Source organism: Alligator sinensis, unplaced genomic scaffold (assembly GCF_000455745.1).
Source record: "Alligator sinensis unplaced genomic scaffold, ASM45574v1 scaffold66_2, whole genome shotgun sequence".
NCBI lineage: Eukaryota > Metazoa > Chordata > Crocodylia > Alligatoridae > Alligator > Alligator sinensis.
The window spans coordinates 273077-293525 of NW_005842489.1; the positions used below are offsets into that span (position 1 = coordinate 273077).

The following is a 20449-nucleotide window of genomic DNA, read 5'->3' on the forward strand; positions in this document are numbered from 1 at the left end:
ATTGCTAATGCTAACAGAGGCAGAGAGGCCCTATTTCATCTAACTGTATCTAAGGGATGTTTGGGTATCAAAAATTGTCCTCCCTCCTTCTGTCCCCGCCTCCCTCCCTTCTCTCTGGAGAATGACCTCCCCCAGGTTTTTGCCAAATAGACTTGACACGCTGATGGTCAGAGTTTGAATTACACTTTAACTTTGGGGGGGGGGGGAAAGTCTGCAAAAAAAAAAAAAATTAAATCAATTCACTGGAAGGAGCAATCCAATTGGAGACCCCCCCAGCTTATGATTTTCAAATTTTATACAGGGGCTCTTGTCTCTTATGGGGGGGCCTCAGCCCCCCCCCCAAGCTCTGCCCCTAATTCACACCCTGCTGATGGTACTTGCAGGAGCTTACTCTCAGCTGACCTTAGGGATCCCAATGGGGCATAAGGAAGGAGGTCCCAGACCATTTGGGGATTTAGAGGTCAAAACTAGCACCTTGAATTGTGCCCAGAAGGCTACTGAGAGCCAGTGCTGGAGGATGTGCTGGAGGACTGGAGGACTGGATGCTGGAGGACTGGAGGGATGTGCTCTTGGCACCTCTATTCCCTGCCCCCCCTGGAGAAAGCAAGCCACTGTTTTGTACCAGCTGCAGCCTCTAGACAATTTTCAAGCATAGCCTCATATAGAGCGCATTGCAGTAGTCCAGATTTATGAAGGTATGGTGGCCAAATCAGAATCCAAAAGAAAAGGGTTGCAACATTCTCAGCAGCTGGAGGTGTTGAAAGACACTCCTAGCCACTACCATCACCTGATGATCCAGATGCAGCAGAAGATCCAGGAGCACCCAAAATGTCTCTAATTCAGGAGCATTTATTCACTTGCCCATTTTTCAGTTCTATTTTCACCTGTGCAGCTAGACTTATCCTCTGAGCATGCCCAGAAGGAATCCAGTGCATCTGGATGTCCATGGCAATCATATTCTATTTGGGTTTGGACCAGGTTCTACATGTGCCCTCTTCTGGCTTCCGTGTGATGGCAGGGGGCTTCCATTGTTCAGGAAGTGGTATCACCAGGTGTTCCGCTGCCTTTGAGAAACATTGTGTAAGTGCTACTGCTGTCACCAAAACTTGAATTCCACTGACCAAACTTGTAGCATAGACCAGGCCTGAAAAACCGCTGTCACATTAATTGACCTCATTTACTATCACTTGTCACGTTATGTAGTCCTTTAAAATGCTAGCTACTCAATAACATCTCTTATCCCACTTTTAATTTACATACAGATTTTTTACACAGGCCCTTGCTCAACCTACTCTTTAGGTCAAGTAGTGTCTGTCCCCTCACCCCCCCATCTGAGGAAGTGTATTAGTATGTGAAAAATGTGTCTATATCCCTCCCAATTATACAGTTGATTCAATAAAATATAATCACCTACAAAAATCCTTATTTCTCACATCTCTCCTAGACCATCATGGCAACATCATCCTAACACTATCACAACATGTTTATAGAACTTTTAACTTTCTGGGGAGGTGCCAAACAGTCTATATGCCTTTTTTCTCTGGGTGTGTCTGATCTTTTCTTCATGTTCAAAGCAGTCAGAACTTGACTTTATACCAAACAATCAGGCATTGTTTCTCAGCAAGATCATGACTCTCTCAATAAAACTGTGTGGGTAAGTAGGTTATACAGGAAGTAAGGAAAGTGCCTGCATTGTCTGCAGAATACTAAACTGCAGTAACTGCACCGCATCAATACATAATTTATTCTTTCTAATAATAAATCATGCTTATAATTAGCATCCATTTTCAGTAATCTCAGTAACATTAACATTTCCCTATACTGCAGATGTAGTAGAGACTATTACAATTATATTTTGTAAAAGGGAGAGTGAGACACGGAGAAGTTCAGTCAGCTACCTACAGCCATATTATATGTAGCCTGGGTAAACCCAGAGGCATGCCATGTTGGCAAGTGGAAGGCATGGGGTGGTCAGGCAAGAGTGCTATGAGAGGGGCCTGCCACCATGGAGCAGTCCCCTCATTTCTCTCTAGAGCCAGGTTGGGAAAAGCACTTAACTATATACAAATTTATTGCTATACAAAAATAAATATGAAGAGACATTAAATATATACAGTAGAATTAGTATGTGACACAATATACAATAGCCTGCAAGCAACACATTGCACCACTTCAAGGGACTGCAAAACATAGAAGAGGTAACTAGGAAATCAATCCACGTGATCCACAGTGTAGGCAATAATTAACTCCCCTGCGCAGATGAACATTAACACACCCTGGAAGTGGTAAGTCAAGGCATCAACACAATAAAAGACATATAAGCATCAACTCGGATAAGCCTAGGTAAGTTGAGGTAGCAATGCAAGAGATATATATAGGCAACAATACAAGTAAGTTCAGATAATACACAGTAAACATATATAGGTAATGAAAACAGGTAAACCCATATAACGCCCCCTTAAGGAGTACCCATTACTTCTTACTGTAGCTGTTAATATAGTTAACATCAATCACAAAATATGGGGTGCACTCAGAACCCCACAGGGGTGCTGTAAATTAAAAGACCCTGGAGCCCTTCCCCTCTAGGGCCCCCAGATGTAGACATGCCCCCCCTCCCTACAATGGAGGAGGGTGGAGGCTGCAGACCCTCCTCTCCCAAGCCCACCTCCCCTGTGGGACTTACTTCCCAGCAACTCCCCCTCCAGCTCTGAAGCAGACAAGGCTCATCCCCTGGTGGCCAGTCCCACAAGGGCCTCTCTCTGGGGGTACCTATGGCTCCTCTCCATGGCCTGGTGCTCTACATTAGGCTACCAAGGTGTTTCTATAGGAGCCAAGCCCTTACTGGCTTCATGCTAGGAGTCTTTCACCTTCCTGGGCCCTGCTCTGGACACCAGGGCTCTTTTAGTTCAATGCTGAGCTACACTGCAGGGCTCTGGCTAACCGGCCTAGAGCCAGGGCCTCGAGCTGCTCCCAGGCCCAGCTCTCCGTGTGCCAACCTGCTCATCATGTGGGGCCTGAGCAGCCTTGAACTGCTCCCAGGGCTGGCTCTCACTATGCTGATCCATGCACTGTCCACCCAACCCCTTGCTGGGTTCACAGGCTCAAGCTACCTCAAGCTGCTCCTAGAGCTTGAGTGCCGTATGCCGATCTGTGCACCGTCCAAGCTCAGGCGGGGGTCCCGATAACAAGGAAAGGAGTTCCAGAGAAAACTGTCATCCCTTGCTGCATCTGCCCCACAGCGTGCTGGGCACACTTGCCTTTTATATGCTTCAGGGGCTCTGCCCCTGAAGTCTGGTGGACTGGCTGTGCTGCAGTCCACAATCCAGTTGGGAGCTCCTCTCCCACTTCCTTCAAGAAAGGGTGGTACCCGCTTTCCCCAACTTGTTCCCGATTGGTGGATTGGTTCCACCAATTGGAATTGAGGATTTGAGCCCCTGGACATATTGGAGCTCGATCAGGTAAGTCTGTCACATATATATTGGTGAACTGCACCCAACTTTCCCCAATCCATACATGTTGTAGGGACCCAAGATAAAAGATGGACATTCATGGCCTTCTCTTACAGGAAGAGGTAGATGGACAGTCTCTCTCTGCCTGGGGTTTTATGGTACTTCCCTCACTTCAGCATCTGATAAATAATTAGCTGTTGTTGAAATGGAGGCACAAAGACATGAATTTCAAAGTCACCTGGTGATTCAGTGGTAAAGCCCAGAGTAGAACTGGGTCTTCATACCTCCAAAACATTGCAGCTTCTACAGGACAGCACTGCCACGTAAGAAAAAGGAAAAAAAAGAAAAGAAATGCCCCCCCCCCCACACACACATTTCAACTAAGAGAATAAACAAGAACCATCAGAGACTGATCTCATTGTTTTCCAAAAAACTGAAAAAAAGGAAGGAAGGGAGGGAGTTAGTTATATGCTGGCCAACACAGAGTGGAAGCATGTTGTCAGCAAGGAATCTGCTACTGGTGAAAACTACCAGTGTTTTGTCCACAATAGGATTGTACCACATGTTATCTACCATGATGTAGCCAAGCATGCTTTCAATAAAACTTTGTTTGATTTGCGAGGCCACAGTGCCTGGATGTGTGCATATGCATGTATAATAACAAACCAATCTTCTCTTAGCCAGCCTTCTGAATGACTGACTCCCATTCCCTCAGCTTTTAAGTGCCAAGCCTGGTATTTGGATCCCTGGCACATCTTACACTTAAGACATGATTAACTGGTTAATCACATCTTAAGTGGTAGCCTGGCCACACATTTTAGCAGTTAAAGGCATGATAAAACAGAGAAGAAGCCAAAAAATGATTACACAAAATATGTGCAATCATTTTATGGCTGGTTCCCATCACACCTTAATTACATACCAGAGCTCTTTCCTCCCTACTTGCCAGTACAAAGGGAACCCAGGATCATGATCCTAGGCTTCCCTTGCACTAGCAGTAGAATCTGATTGGGATCCAGTTCCAAACCACGGGAATCAGATCTGATCACTCCTTTAAACAAATGTCTGTCAGTGGCCTTGGTGATCAAGTGCCAGGGAGCAAGCATGTCTATACAACCCCACCCTCGGTGTAATGCAACTATGCCATGTCCTACATAAAGTCCTCCTCCAGTGTGTCACGTGTCAGGGTCCCCAGGGGTGGCCATAATGCCTCTGGGGCTCCTTGATCACAACAGCTATGCCCTAAGGGTGCCTTCTTATCTTGCCTGCCACATCTTCTTGGTAAAATATTGAATAGGGAGGCTGTGAACCTTTGCATGGCCTCGGTCCTGCTGACCCCACTAGACCACACTGGTCCTCAGACCCCTCGCCAGGCCCCTCTCCAAGACAGTGCCTCATGGGGCACCTCAAGCCTTATGGGCTAATAGCATGGCTCTAAGCCTCCTTTATACCATGCGTCAGGCCTTGCAGGTGTATGCAAATATTGTCCACTCTGTTGGGGCCTTGGTCTACTTGGTCTCTGCCCCTTTAATCTGGCTAGGCCTTCTAGCCTAGGCCTACTGTGTTGGACCTGGCTTCAAGGCACTAGCTCAACTCAGTTCGTTCTTATCACTGGACTCTTTGCCCATCTGCTGCACCCCACTGGTGCCAGGCTCTCTAGATCCTGTGTAGCTGTGCCCCCTTAGCACCGGCCCCTCCAACCCCATGTGGTTGCGCCCCCTTGGCACCAGGCCCTCCAGCCTCTTGAGTAGCTGCGCCCCTCTGGCACCAGGCTCTCTGGCCCTTGTCTGGTGCACCTCTCTGGGCACTAATGAGGCCTCCGAACCTCCCCTTACAGTCTCATCCCAAACCTCCGGTTTAGACACTACCACAAACATAAGCCCCTGGGCTTTAACATAACAATTTTAACAAAGGGGCCACACTTTGCCACTTTAAGAATGCAAACTACTCCCCTAGTATAGTGTGCCTCCTAGCCCTGGGTACCTTATGAGCTCCGGGAGCCTTACTAGTCTTGCAGGCAGCAGGACAGGCCATCAAATATCCTTGGATAGCTTTCCTGTGCAGGAGCTCCTTCATCTGGAAACTGCCAGAGACCTAACTCCTGCCATCCCCAGCCTTGGGCTTATGTGCTCCCAGGACTCTGCCTCCTTCCAGTCAGCTGCCCATCTGCTGGTGCCAGCTAATTACTTAATTGCCAGTTGCTCAGGCAACCTGGAGCTGTGGTGCCCTGCCTAGCCTGCAAAGCCCCTGGCTAGGCTGCTTCTGCCGTTAAAGGTGCAAGAACATGGTAGTGCCCTGTGACACAATGTAACCATATCCCTTCCTCAGAGTGGGATATAAAGGGTAAAGCAGGCAGTTGGCAAGCCACTGAACGTGCATAGCCCCATCCTTTTTCCACCTCCTACTCTGGTTCCTGCATGCCTGGACGTCTACTTCAACCTTGCTTGGTCTCATCCCCTGCTTCCTCTCAGTTTCCTGACCCCTGTATAGATCAGCAGTTCCTGACCTCAGCTTGTTTGGGGGAAGGTGGGAGGCATAGTTCTGGCTCAACTCCTTAGATTTTAATCCACCTCTAGCCATTGCTTTAATCTGCTAATGCTCCATTCCTTGACAAGTTAGGCCTCTGAATCTCTGCCTTGTGTTCTCACAATTTAACTGTACTAATGCAAACCTGGTTCTCTTTAACGATCTTTCCACTGAGCTGGCTCAGACTGAAATGCTTCTTAGGGCTGAAGCCAGAGTGTTTTGCTTTGAGAATAGACCTAGGTGATACTTGCTTTATTTTCATTCCTGCTCAGTGGGGTTGTGTTGACATGGCAACCCTCTGTCATGTTTCTTTTCTCAGAACAGTGGCTGGGGAGGGATGCCTTCAGGTCCAACCCTGATGGAATTGAATTGAATTAACTGGTAGTAGATTTGGGTTCTTGTTTTGTACAAGGGTCTTTTCTAAGCTTTTTTTAGCAGGTCCATATCTGTTGTCTCTTCCATTGCTTTACTTGCTGCCAAATAAAAAATCTGAGTGCACAAGAGGAAGTGAGAATGTTGATCAGGTGGGGAGGGCAATGGGGAGTATGACTGTTTCTGAAGTGAGGAGGACATCCCCTGCCCCCCAAGAATGGAGGCCTGGGCTCTGGCCCTCACTGCCAAGATTAGTTCTTCTTTTTGAATCCATGCATGCTTCATGTGAAATGAAAAACCAGTCCAGGGAGCCAGTTTAGGCACAGAGCCACCTATTTGTTAAATCCAAAACAGCCTTAAGCAGAATTTAATCACATTTATGCTTAGCTCGGTGAAGATGGAACATGCAGGGGTCCACATATGCAAATAGTTATGGTTTCCAGTAAAGCCTGTGTGCTTAAAGCTAGGATTTCTCATGGGGGTGGGGGGAGAGGGGGTTGGTGTAGCGCCCACTGGGGACACTTATGCATAAATTCCACTTGATGTACAATATAAGAATTTGCATTCAATTTGGATCTAGTCCTTATTGGTTGTTGTTGGGTTTTTTTTTCAATCCCTAGCAAACTTCAGTACCTAATGCTTCACTGACTTACACTCAATACGGTTATTTGTATTGCATGAAGTAGATACAAAGCGCTGCCAGATCAGAAGTGTTTTCCCCTTCACTTTTGCAGGGATGAAAATCAGAGATGGAGTAACATTTATTAGGGCCCTAGGCAAACACAAAATTGGGGTCCCCTCCAGAGCTGCACCGATATATCAGTCGCATATCAGATCAGCACTGATAAAAGGAAAATTAACATTATCGTGTTGACTCTAGGCTGACTCCCTGCCTCTGGTGCAATCTAGCATGGGGGATGGGGAGGCAGCCCAGCTGGACTGATTTCCCATCCCCAGTGCTATGGTCAAAACGTTTCGACTTTCGAAACATTTTGACTAGCCTTGTTTTGTTTTGATGCTATTTTGATGGCCTTTGTTTCATTTCAATATTGCTGTTTCAACCTCAAAATGAGTCAAAACAGTGTCTAAATAAAGTGGCCAATGAAATTGAGCACAGCCCTATCGTCTATTGGCTTTTCTTGGCCTGTGTAGCCGATTAATGTCATCAATAAATGCAGCGTGCACACGGCCAGGAATGCAGCCAAGAAGTTTGGAGAGCGGCATCCTGCCAGTAAATCTTTGAGGGGTAATGGGCATGGGGGAGGGAAGAAGTGTGTGGGGGGGGCAGATTGAGGTTCCCATGGTGAGGGAGGGAGTGGGTCAGGGGCTGGGGCAGGCACTGGCTCAGTTAGGGTGGTGAATCTGACTTTGGGGCTAGGAGTGGGGCAGAGCCACAGGCAGCTTCTCCGAGGGCGCAGGGGGATGGGAAGTGAGGGCAGCTCCCTGCCACTGCACACTCCCCTGGAGGAGGCATGGGAGGCATGTGTCCCGTGGATTTGTGTGTGGGGTGAAGGCAGACTGCCCACTGAGGGCTTTGGGATAGTGGCTGTGCTGGCTTCTACCTGGCAGGGGAGCTGGGCCAGGGTTGGGCTCAGGGTGGGTTCAGCTGCACGTGGTGGGTGGTAGTGGCAGCAACACTGGGAGGGGTGGCTATGGGAGGGGCTACAGGGAATTTCAGGGTGACTATAGCCCCCCCAAGCCCCTCCCCCCCCAGTGCTGCCCCTGCTTGGGGTACTCCACTCTGCTGTGTTTCCCTTGGGAGCCCCACATGGAGTGCCCTGAGCAGGGGCAGCACTTGGGGGAGGGGTTGGGGGGGCTGTAGCCACTCCAAAATGCCCCATAACTACCCCTCCCAGTGCCGCTGCTGCTGCCTGCCCCATACAGCTGAGCCTGCCCCAGGCCCAGCCCTGGCCCAGCCCTCAACATGGGGTAGAGGCCGGTGAAGTCCCTGGTTTGGGGCCTGCAGCAGGCAGCCCATCCTTGCCTTGCACACAAATTCAGGGGGCACATGACCCCCATGCCTCCCCTGGGGGTGCACACAGTGGTGGGGATCTGCCCCCCCAACCCATGCCCTTCCTAGATGAGCTACCCATAGCTCCATCCCACTCCTGGCCCTGGGGTCATATTCACTGCCCTGGCTAGGCAATGCCTGCCCCAGCCCCAGCCCCAGCCCCACTCTCTCTCTCACTATGCAGCCCTCAATGTGCCTCCCCCTCCCATGCCCCTTCCCCCTACAGACTTACCTGCAGGGAGCTGGCTGCCCAGCTGTGCTCCTGGCCATGTGCATAACAGCACATTTAATTTTGCAGGTCCCTGCACAACCCCCTGCCCCGCCAATTGGCTGAAGGGCCCCAGTTGCAGCTCACTCCTTGGCAGGGAAGCAAAATCTGCAGCTTTAGACTTGGCGCCGTTTTTGTCTCCCCACCATTGATTGACTGAGGGGCCCTGGTGGCCCTGCTGCTTGCTGCCCACCAGCAGGGAGACAAAAATGGTGTTAGGTTTAAAACTGCAGCTTTCACTTCCCTGAAGATGATGGGTAAGCTGCAAGCGGGGCCTCTGATTGACAGGGGCCCCTGGACCCAGTCCCTGCTGGCCCGTGCATTAATCTGCCTATGATGAAAATGACTATACAAGGTCCAGTGCATCAGAGAAGCTGGCCTACTGCATTGTAAATCACTTTAAAATCCAATTAGCATTGCTAAAATGCTTTGTTTGATGTGTGCTCCAAAACAGGAGATTAATGACATGCACAGCATTTGGGGCCATGATCCAGATTTTTGGGCTGTGCTGCTTGAGCATTAATGTCTTAATAAATCATACAGGAGCTTGTTGGATGGGAACCAAGTGCTACTTGTTCTCTGTGTTGCAAGTATGACAAAATATACTAGGTCATGGGCTATGCAAGTCTAAAACGTGCTTTTAGTTATAGCTAGGAACCTACTGAAATTGGGCTGGCTGCCCCTTGATTTCATGGTCTGAGCATGGTGGCCCTCCCCATATCCCTGCCTGGAGATTGACAGATGGCCATCTGTTAATCTCTGGAAAAGGGCAGGACTTCCAAGCCAGATGGCTATCTGTCAATCTCTATGGAGGGGTGGGAATTCCAGGGCCCCTTGGCCAATCAGAGGCATGGGGGTGCTGCTCCACTCTGCTGCAAAATGTTCCTCTGTGCTTCAGGTCACCAGGTCTTCCTGCCATTTTCTGTTTGCTGCTCCGTGTTTTCTTTTTTTCCCACTGCTTGCTGGCCATTTTCACACTTTTTCATGGTCCCTGAACGTTTTTGTGGGGACTGGGCTTTTTCATGGGGAACCTACAGATTTCACAGTTTTTGCAAAAATTATGAAATCACAGTTTTGGTAGGTCCCTAGTTATAGTCCTTAGCCATAAGTGATATTTCATCTCAGCAGATGCGCTCAGAGGCCACATACAGTGCTTTCTACAATACAGGGGGGCAGCAGCCAGGCAGTGATTTTTTTTCTGGATGGGTTTAATGTATTTGCATTTCTCCTCCTCCCCTTACCAAAATTTATGCTTCACAGGCTGGGTGCATCTACACAAGACACTTAATGAGCAGAAGACTAATTCTATTGTGCATTAGAAGTAGAATTAGTCATTATAGGTAGTAAACATAATGTGCCATAATTATGGCGCATTAATGCATGTGTAGACACACCCAGGATGGCCTACATTAGAACAAATCTCAAAGCAGTGTCTATAGCTATTATAAATATATTAAGTAACTTGATTTAACAGGCACTCGATTAACACAAAGATTAAAAATATCTGGTGAACAGAGGCTGCTTAAGAGACTGAATGTTACTGGTAGCAAAACACTAAGAAAGAACCAAACAAATACATAGGCACCTAAACCCAAGACTGACACTGAAAGTCCCCACTCAGCTGCAACAAAACCATAGAGCAACGTTAACTCCTTAGGCAGACAAGTTTCTTTGGTCTAAATATTTAGTTGGTCTAATAAAAAATATCACACCTACCCAAAGAACCTTGTTTGCCTATGTCCTTAGACCAACATGGTTACAACCAACAACCCTAAACCGTAAGTGTCCTTATGTTTTTACTTTAAAGGTCCTCAGGTGTGTAGAGTTGCCTCTCTGTCCAAACCTACAACTGCCCCACTCTGGACAGGAGTGAGCAGCTTTGTGCCTAGCTCACACCTAAAACTTTATTGAGACTGACCCAGAGGTGATGTATTCCTCTGCCTAAATCCCCTGAGTGGTGCTGAGTGATGTTTTCAAAACTTGCATAATATGCAATCAGGTTCCTCAAAAAATACAATAGTAGCTACCATTTCCTTTTAAAACACAAGAAGATAACCTACCCTTTTTATAATAGGCTATTTGTTAAAGCACTCACTTATGAAGTAGAGAGATCTACATTTAACACCCTCTTTTACCCAAGGTGGGCCAAGATTTGTGAGGGGTTTCATAATGGGAGACAAGCTTTTGAGCATCAGGCATCCTTCATCAGGTCTGGGAAAGAGCAATCACAGATCAGGCTAAGTACAAGTCAGAGCCGGTGTTTTAGTTTAATGTAATCATCTTAACATTTCTTTCAAGTGATCGAATTCATTACCAACAGTGGAGTAAAGATAAGTTAGCAGAGGAGAGATGAAGTCAGTGAACCATTAAAAATGTCTTAAATCCATAGATTCTGGGCTCCATTAGAATATAAATTTCTGTTCCCAAAACTGTGTTCTCTAGGTATTATGTAGGTTTCTTTTTGAGGGCAAGGACTGTAAAGTAAGAGACTGTAAGAAACACTTCTGTGGAAAGTGTTCTCCCATTGGTGATATAGTATTTCTATCCTTTATCCTTTTTTCTTGTGGGAGTTCATTCTGAAGCATAGTGGTTGGTTGTTTCATATGTGCCGGTTTGCTTCTACTAAGGAATTTGGCGAGGTTGGAGGTTGACTGAAAGCTGGGCTGGGTTGTTTAGGAAAATGTCTTCCAACATATGGTAATTTTTGGTATAGATTGTAAATGTTTAATGATCTTTATTATAGGTTGCAGTGTGGAATGGCATGTAACAACAATCAAGGGTGTGCAGTCTGTAAAAGGGAGAGGGGAAGGAGGAATGCAATTCTTTTTGCAATGTAAGTTTGTATAATATATGTGGGTGGCCCATATGAATGTATGGTCTATTTTCCTGATAGAGCATCCCTGTTGGTCAAACACAGTCTTTAGACTGAAATCGGTATTCTCCTCACAGAAGATGTGGTAGTATCTGGGTCCTGACTATACAGCACAGATTTTGTGGTGAGTTTGGGGTGGCTGCTGGTTTTGTGTAACAGCCTCCTGAAGTTTGTGTATGGTTGTTTGTAGGTTGCCATTATTTGACCACAATACCTGGAAAGTTGATGTTAGTATTAGCATATTTCAGACACAATTTGATAGAAGGATGGTTGTAGTATGTGTACAGTCCAGAAGATGATGCCGTCTAAATCTTGTAGGTATATCATTTGTTTTAGGACTTTTTTCTAAAAATTCTTCAAAGTGGCTCATGAACAGGTTGATACACTGAAGGACCAATTTGTCCCCACAGCTATGCAGGAGGCTTGGATGAAATTGTGGTAGGTGCGTGTAGCAAGTGCTGGGCCCCGGGGGGTGGCTGTGATGCCTCTTTGTGGCCACACAACCCTTCCTCTGCTCTGCCTGTAGGGTACCCTCCCCTTCTTCTTACCTGCCATGCCTTCATGTAATTATTGAAGGTTAGAAAGGGAGGCTACCCAAGGGTCCTAGAGCAAATCCTCAGTTCTTCTAATACCTGCTGGTATTAGTCCTACTTTATGCCTGGTGGGCCTTCTCGACCTGCTCGTGCTCCTTAGGGTACTTATAGTCTTAAGGGCTATTCACAGTCTGAACCTCCCCTACAGCCACGCCCTTGCCTCGAAGACATTATTATACAATGGCTCTGTTGTCAGGGCTTCCGCCTTCTTGGCCTCCACCCATTTTCTCTAGCTGGGCCTTCTATCCCAGGCCCACTGTACTAAACTTGGCTTCTGGGCACCAGCTCTTATCTTGACTTTCTCAACCCCATTTTAGGCACTGAGGCTGCTTTGGCTTTGTCTGGGCCCCTGGCCCTGTCTCAGCCCTGCTCTGGGAAGTGAGCCTGATTTATGGCTCTGTCTAGGCCCCTGACCCTCTCTTATGTGGGCCTCTTGCCCCTATGTGGCTTGAGATGTGCTCTGATGCAGTCCCTCCCTAGGCTGTGACCCTATAAGGCTCAAGTCCTATCTATGTCTCGAGCCCCTGATCCATGGCAGAGCTCCAGACACTCTCATGCCCTCAAGCATGGCTGGGACCTCCATACCACCCCTACTAGCCCCAATCTCAAACCACCAGTATAAACTATAACCAAGGAATAAGCCCTCTGGCTATAACACCCACCAATTTGCTCTGCGTCCGAACATAGACAGTGACTATCTGTCTGTACAACAGGGCTTCCCTGTACAAGGCAAGGCAGCAGCAGTGTGTTTGCCTCCGCCAGTGTAGCTCCTGTCCTAGCTAGGAGCTCTCCTGGCCCCTCGTGCTCAGGAGCTCCTTCCCCTGCACCTCCAGGGCCAGACTGGCTGCATAGGCTCAGGCCCTGAGTTTATATACACTGTAAGCCCTGCCCCCTTCCAGTCTGGTGACCACCCCAGATTGACTGCAGATGTGCCCTTAACCTTGATGGACCTCTTACTGCCTAGGCAGCAGTGTCTCCTTTCTGGCTTCTCTCCTGCATCTGACCCCTGGTTAGGTGCCTGGGCTCTAGCTGCTGCAGTTTCTCCTGTTAAAATAACAGGAGCTCAGAGCTCTAAGCTCCCTGTTACAGTGAGTAAGCAAGTGAATTAGCAAAGTGTTGGAGTTGGAAATCTACCTGGCACCTCTGGTCTTCTCAGTGTTTCAGGCAGGTTGTAGTGTCTTCATGGTGGAGGATGTTGTTGTTTGGGCTGATGATGTCCACGGGGACAAGGATGATGTCTTTTGGGAGGTGGCTTATGTTGTGGTTTTTACTGAGAAGTCTATTGTCTTGGAGAAAACTTGCTCTTTCAATGGGGAGCAGTTAGAGGATGGCTTCAAAACCTCTGGTAATTCCTCCATCAGTGAATTGTGTTGGGATATGATTTGGGTAACCATATGTCCTGGATTGGCCAGGACAGTCTCAGATTTCAGGGGCTGTCTCAGTGTCCCAGCCACTGGAAAATATTGAGGCAAAAGTCCCAGATTGGTGGAAAAAAGCCCACATGTGCCTAGCTCCTGAGTCTGGAGTCAGGAATGTGCATGCAGGTTCAGGCTAATCTGGGAATTTTGCTTCAGTTTTCTCCAGGGAGCCCAGCCAATGGGCTGCTCCTTGCTCCAGACTTTGCTGGGCTGCAACCAGAGTTGCTTGCCCAGTAGAGTAGGGGTAGGGGGGAGAGGAGCCACAAGGTCTTTGCTTGGGCCCATTCCTGGGAGGTGTGGTGCCAGGGCTGTGTGCATATCCCCTGCCAGGCCCCACTCATGGGAGCTTCAGGGTTGGGGGGGCGTATGTGTGCGCTGTCCTGCCTGCCCCAGCACCCTGGCCCTCCCCCTTACCTGCCCCATCCCAAATTTCTCTCAAATTATTATGGTCACCCTAGTTATGATAGGTTTGTCAGGACTTCCTTACATCTTTGGGAGCATGTACAGTATTCCTGGGTGGAGAGTAAGGAATTAGTTTGTTTAAATTGCAGTGAAAATAAGGGGTTGGTACAGGCTTTCTTTTTTTACTTTGGTAAGCTGGTGCAGTTTATTTGCATTTCTCCTATAAAGCTGTGGTCTTCTATTTTCTTGTGGAGTGACCTTGTTAGGTCTGAGGTGTACTGCAGGTATTCTCCCCAGAGTGGCTATGGTGATATCTAAGGATTTGCCTATCCCTTGCAGCCTTCTTGGTGTTTTTGGGATGGTTACACTACCACACCTCCACAAAACAAGTATCTCCTACCTTCTTGGAAAAAGTGGACTCTCCACCCCTCTTGTCTGAAGTTGTGCCACTATACAAAATTGCATTCAAGATTTTTTGGCTACTATGGATTGGTCTTGATGGTGTGCTGAGAGGGTTTAAGTAGGTATCCTGGGATGCTGTCTGGAGAGCATGCTATGGCCACAGGTGTATTTCTGGAGTGGCTTCTGTCCTCAGGTATATCTGGTGTTTCAGGTAGATACCTTTAAGCAGGAAGATCCCTGGCAGTTTGCTTGTTTGCAGACTATAGATGGCTGGACAGTAGACTGTATAGCCTATTTCAAGTGAAAACTGAAAGTAGGGCAACTCCCTCTTTATAGACATTTATTTGGTTTAACCAGGATGTTTTAGTGTAATATAACTCAATTGAGAATACATTTTAACTGCTCTGATCTTTAAATTTGAGTGTCCACACAAGGGGTTAGTACTGGTTATATAGTAAATTGTCTTAAAAATCTGAAATTATATCAATGTAACTTTCTCATACAAAGAAGGCCTAAGTGTTTGCAGAATCAGACCCTTGCATTGTTAGTCACAGTCATGGGGAATATACCTATTTCATGTTAAAATGAGCTTAGCACAGATGTAGGTCATAGAAAGATGGAGGACAAGAGTTTTGCTTTTAGAGAACTGTTTAAAAAAACTGGCTGTTCTAGAAATGTGTCTCTTTCTATCCCCCCCACATCTCTCTCTTTTTTTTTAAAGCTCAGCATAGACAGCTATGCACAACTAACATATAATTTAGGTAACAGCCATGTTATATTTTAGGCTGCCAATAGTTGTATATAACTATTAACTTTTCAAACTGGGGGTGATGGTAAAGGAAATAGGCCAAAACACTAAACCCAATAATACTACTTTCCTAATTAACTGTGTGTTTAGTAAAGAATTCATGAATCAATTCAAAACACAAACAACAGCTGACTTTCGAATGGTTTCAATTTTTGGAATAATTAAGGAGTAGTAAACAGATAATGAGCTGACTCAGTGGCATCAGAAAAGTTCATACAGAAAATGCCAATATTAATATAAACAATAGTCAAAGGTATAAAACTAGATATTGTACTCTAAATTTTCAGTCACACATTTAGTCATTAGCCGCAAGTATAAAATAGGAAAACTTGATGCATGATTATTAAAAAGCCGTGTTTTGTCAACTTCTTAAAACCTATTTTAAAAAAAACCTCACCCTCTTCCATAAATCTTAGCTATACATATGCTAAAATTTAAGAAATCCAGTCAGATTTTAACATTCAGACACTGTAATGCATGATCCATACTGCCAGAAGCATAAAGCAAGTCTGAAGTGTCTGATGTAGGAGAGGTTTAGCACCAAAAGGGAAGTCATCTGAGCTATGCTTGTGGAAACTTGGTGCAAGGCAACACTGCCTGATGCCTGTGTTTTCACTGTCTTACTATTGTGTGGATCAACGTTTTTACTATTGTATCAGTTAAGGCCTATCCTGTCTGGTACATGGTACCCTTAAGGTCCTTTGACTGCAGTAAGAGTTAACAGTATTCAGCACTTCAAAAGGAGAAGGCACTAATTCCTCGAATCCTAGTACAGAGTTGATGCATCTGAAAACCCTCATGCAATTTGAGCTTACCTCTGGAAATCTGACCTTTAAAATACCTTTACCTTTAAATGAAAAGAACTGACTTTTTAAAAGAACTACCTGTGTAGTTTGTGCCCAGAAAGAAGTGCTTTTGGTTTTAAGCAGACTTTTCACATCAGGTTTTCCTCAGATTACCATTTGCCACGAATAAAACTTAACAAATTTGCTTTGTAGAAAATTGTGATCTAAATTCTTCCCTCTGGATACTGAGTATGAAAATATTGCATCTTGCATATATCCATATAATGGGACCAGATCCTCAGGTGATAGAAACTCAGTGCTGCTCCATTGACTTCTGTTCTCATCAGCTGAGGACCCAGTTCATAGGATATAAATGATCTTCCAGTGAGTTGTGAGTCACACTTTGTAATAATATCAGCCATTAAAACATGGAAAATAATTAACATCTCAATATTGCACATTGAAATTTCAAATACAGTGTTATAGTTCTAAAAAAATGATTTAACAGGATTGGTGCTATGGCTAACATACACCAGATCCAGGCTAAGCAACACATGCATCTCCACAGATTCACTGGAGTTGCATCTACTTACACAAAGCCCCAAACTGGCTCCAGCTCGTTGAAATAATCATTTTATCAGATACTTATTCATGTCAAGTTAAGGGCCTGACCCTACTACTTATGTACATGAAAATGCATTTTAAAACTCCTAATGAAGCTAACTGGAGTTTTTTTTATAGGAAGACCAGACTGAGACCCAATTAAATCAGTATGACGGGAACTATTGCACATATCCACCCATTCTTTAAAAAAATATATACACACACACAATGATCTAAGGAAACTCCCCCTTCAGGTTCTGATCCTTTTACAAGGCACAACGTGGTTATCAGCGTAGAAGCCATTTTCTTGTCTGCAGGCATTTCCATTGACATGGTTGATGCTTTCACCGAGACAGTCTGACTGGAGATTCTCCTCATTAGTCTGAAACAAATAATATTTCAATGAATACAATTCCTATCAACTGTTAATCACGATTTTGACTTTATAATTAGAAAATGGTGTGTCAGATTCTCTTCTTATAATATAGATTATCTCTACTTAATGGAATGGAGTTACTCCAATTTTGTACAGATATATTTGAGGAGATTTAGTTTCTGCATATGGTACTCTAGAACAGTCATTACCATAGGATCTCTGCAAATGGGAAGTTACATTATGGCTCTCAGGCAATTCTAAAAACCCTTGGAAAATGCTCAGTATACTGCAAGCCAGTAATATGCATGTTTTAAGTGCATTATGTCTAACACTATATGATTTGTCAAAGGCCAGTTATGATGATTGGTCATTCAAAGGCATTGAATGGAAGCAAAATAACTGCATCATTTTTGCATGTTTATATTGAGAGATATAAAAAAGGCAAATTATCAGTTGATGAAATTAAAATCTAGTATTAGTGAAGTTCTTGACTTGTGCATTGACTCAGCAATACACAATATCCAAATACTGACTTGCCTTATTTGTACAAATCTGACTATGTTACGCATGTCAAGTCAAGCTGACAGTCTGTATTGCACAGTTCTTCAGAAGTGTGCACTTAAAAAGTCTTATCAGATTGCACTGATGTAACTGAGATTAGAACGTCCTGTAGTATTGGAGAACAGAGAAAAAGCTCTTAAATAATTTTGTACCCATTTCAGTAGCATTACACTGGTTTATTTTACTTTAAGAGAAGTAAGCAAACAAAAATTACATACTTTTCTTTTACACTGCATGTTTGTAGATATCTTGTTTCCAGTTGCCTCTTCCATTTCTAAAGAAAAAAATACCGGGAAAAGTAATGTGTTCACATTTTCATTGTCTAAGTAGTCATAAATAGCTGATTGTTAGATTTTTTTAAAAACATGTCAACTACCAGTTGACATATTTACTACAGACATAATAAATTTCATTGAAGAATGATTTAACCTTTCCTAGCAAGTCTTTAGAAAATACAGTCAGTGTATCATGATTGTTAGCCTGCAGTGATGAACTATCCTGTACAAATCTAAACTCTGGTCAGCTCATAGAATTACCTTTAAAAAGACAGAATTCTCACTTAAATATTTTTAAAATCGGCATAGCTTCACTGCACCACATCTCTTCTCTGAGAATCACTCAATGTAGGTAAGGACTGCAGAGTGCAATGATGCTTTTCTGTGTCCTCCATTCTGGGGTCATCCTGTACTGGCCCAGCCCTCACATATAACAAGTAGCCTGAAGGCTTGCAGTTGTACATGAAGTCATAATCTAACCAATCACATTTAAACTTGAGCAATGAAAAACTAAGTCAAGCATGGGTACCTGTGAGTAGTGCATCAATTTGGTCTACTACAAACTTTGCATCTTCCCGAGTGAAACTCATTGGTGGTTTAAATTTCAGAATGTTTCTGTGGGGTCCATCTGCACTAAGGAGGATGTGCCGTTCTTTTAGTCTGTATAAAAAAAGAGAGAGCGATGAATGTACAAGAATGCAAGTTATTGCAAGGTTAAAATGTATATATCAGGCAAGTCAGATCAATACAGATGTACTATATACTATAAGCAGGTTCAATTACACTGAAGTCCATGGAATCATCTCCGCTTACACTTGATTGGGGTTTGGGCACCTAAGCTCTCTAATGCTATATTCAAGAGTACATTTGTTTCAGAACAACTTAAAGTCTTTCATTACTGCACATTAAAAAAGAGGTTTGTAAAGGGTTAGATTCAGATCACTACAGTATACTTTGAGGATTGACTCAAGAAATATTTACTTATAGACAAGATGAAGGGCTTCTGCTGTGGCTGGTGTCCTTTTCTGTTCATCCTTCACAAGATCTACTCCAACAAACAAACCAACACCCCTAGGATAAAAGGGAAGAAAGAAAAGTAATATCTATTGTCCAATAATCAAGCCCTTTTCTTGCCTACATAGTCAATATTGAAGATCGTAAGACATGAAAGCTTAGGGAGGGTCTTTTGGATTTTCACTCACTGGAATTGTTGGAAAAATGACTATTTCAGAGCAAGGCACATAGTGTGGCTATTTCTGTAGAAAATAATTTAGCTAGCTTAATCAAGTTGCTTTGTAACTTGAGAGCTAGAAAAAAAGCTTCCTCCTCCTGATCCTGCAGGTCTAAAATCACAAAGCTATCGGGAATAAGCTGGCCAGAAAAGAATTCTGTTTGTGTAAATTTGAGGTTTCCAAATTTTCATTCCATGGAAGAAATAATTTTTTAACATGATAAATACATGATGTCCTCACTCCGTAATGGCCCATAGCTGGGTCAGGCCATTTATTTGGCATAGCAAACACCTGCATTCAAGTTCCACCTCTGAATCAGGTATCATTGTAGTGAGTGCCTTATAGCTATTCCAGATGTGAATGAGGATATTGTCCTCCTTATCAAAATTGCATCTTGGACTTGAGAAACCCTTCTAGGCACAGCTTTCAAAACTAATGCTACAGCACTGATGAACTGGAATTTTTGCTGAAAAATGTTTTGACTGGGGGGAAAAAAAAGCCCCCAAACCAATTATTTCAGCCAGATGGCCACTTAACAAGTTTTGGGGATCTGCTGTGGGCCATATTCATCTCTCTCTCTGTCCCTCTTTCTCCTCTGTCTCTCTTCTCTCCTCTCCCTCCCTCCCTTCCTCCAGAACCAGCCAGAGCTGTAGTTCACTAGAAGTCCCAAAGCTCAGCTGTGGACCCGGATGAGGATTTCTGCTGTGGCAGGAAGCAGTGGCATCAGTTGAGGGTACAACCAGCAGGGTCTGGAGTCTCAATGCAGAACCTGCCAGCGGTGTTCACAGTTGATGCTGCTGCCTGCCCACTGCAGTGGAAGTCCCAACTGGATCCATAGCTGATGCCACCAGATCACAGGGTGATGCTGCTGGGCAGCAGCAGTTCCTCCCACCCACCTGGCACCATGTGGCGGCTGGAAGTGCCAGCTGCCCAAAGGCCAGATCCAATGAGTTGGCAGCTGTCCACCTGTGGGCTAGACAGAATTTGTTGTCAGGATGGATCTGGCCTGCAGGCCATATTTTGCCCGCTCCTGTAGTAGGGGATCTGGTTTGCTTGGATAAACAAGTGAAAACAGAGTATGTTCACCACTTATACCTTCTTTATTTTTGTTCTCAATTTCTTATTTACTGGGCTAGCATAATAACTCTTTCTCTGATCAGTATTCTGTCAGGGATACATTTTCATTGTTCCCAAGGTACTTACCGGATATCTCCCACTAAAGGATGTTTTCTCTTTTGTTCATTCAGCAGCTCTATTAGGTAATTTCCTACTCGTGTGGCATTCCCTTGAAGATCTTCTTTTTCAATTACATCCAGTACAGCCAAGCCAATAGCACAAGACACTGGATTGCCTCCAAACTGAAAGCAAAGGCAAATGGGGAAAACAGAGAACAAAACACTGATACACCTTCTGCATCAGTGGCTTCACTATACTCTCCAAGCAGTGACAAAAGCCAAAGGAAATGGAGGCTTTGGGAAAACCTACTTAGCCCCTGC

The 20449-nt window shown here is 45.0% G+C and overlaps 1 protein-coding gene across 3 annotated transcripts in view; it reads right to left on the reverse strand.

The window, feature by feature from the left end:
* Positions 1-15250: 15250 nt before the first annotated feature.
* ETNPPL (ethanolamine-phosphate phospho-lyase) overlaps positions 15251-20449 on the reverse strand; it is a 30428-nt gene continuing 25229 nt past the window's right edge. For all 3 annotated transcript variants that reach the window (XM_025212863.1, XM_006031253.3, XM_025212864.1), the window contains 5 exons: positions 20157-20311; positions 18703-18792; positions 18251-18381; positions 17665-17720; positions 15251-16891 (listed from right to left, as the gene is read on the reverse strand). In XM_025212863.1, coding sequence (XP_025068648.1) covers positions 16760-16891; positions 17665-17720; positions 18251-18381; positions 18703-18792; positions 20157-20311 — 564 coding nt within the window. In that variant the 3' untranslated portion in view covers positions 15251-16759. The remainder of the gene's footprint in view (positions 16892-17664; positions 17721-18250; positions 18382-18702; positions 18793-20156; positions 20312-20449) is intronic.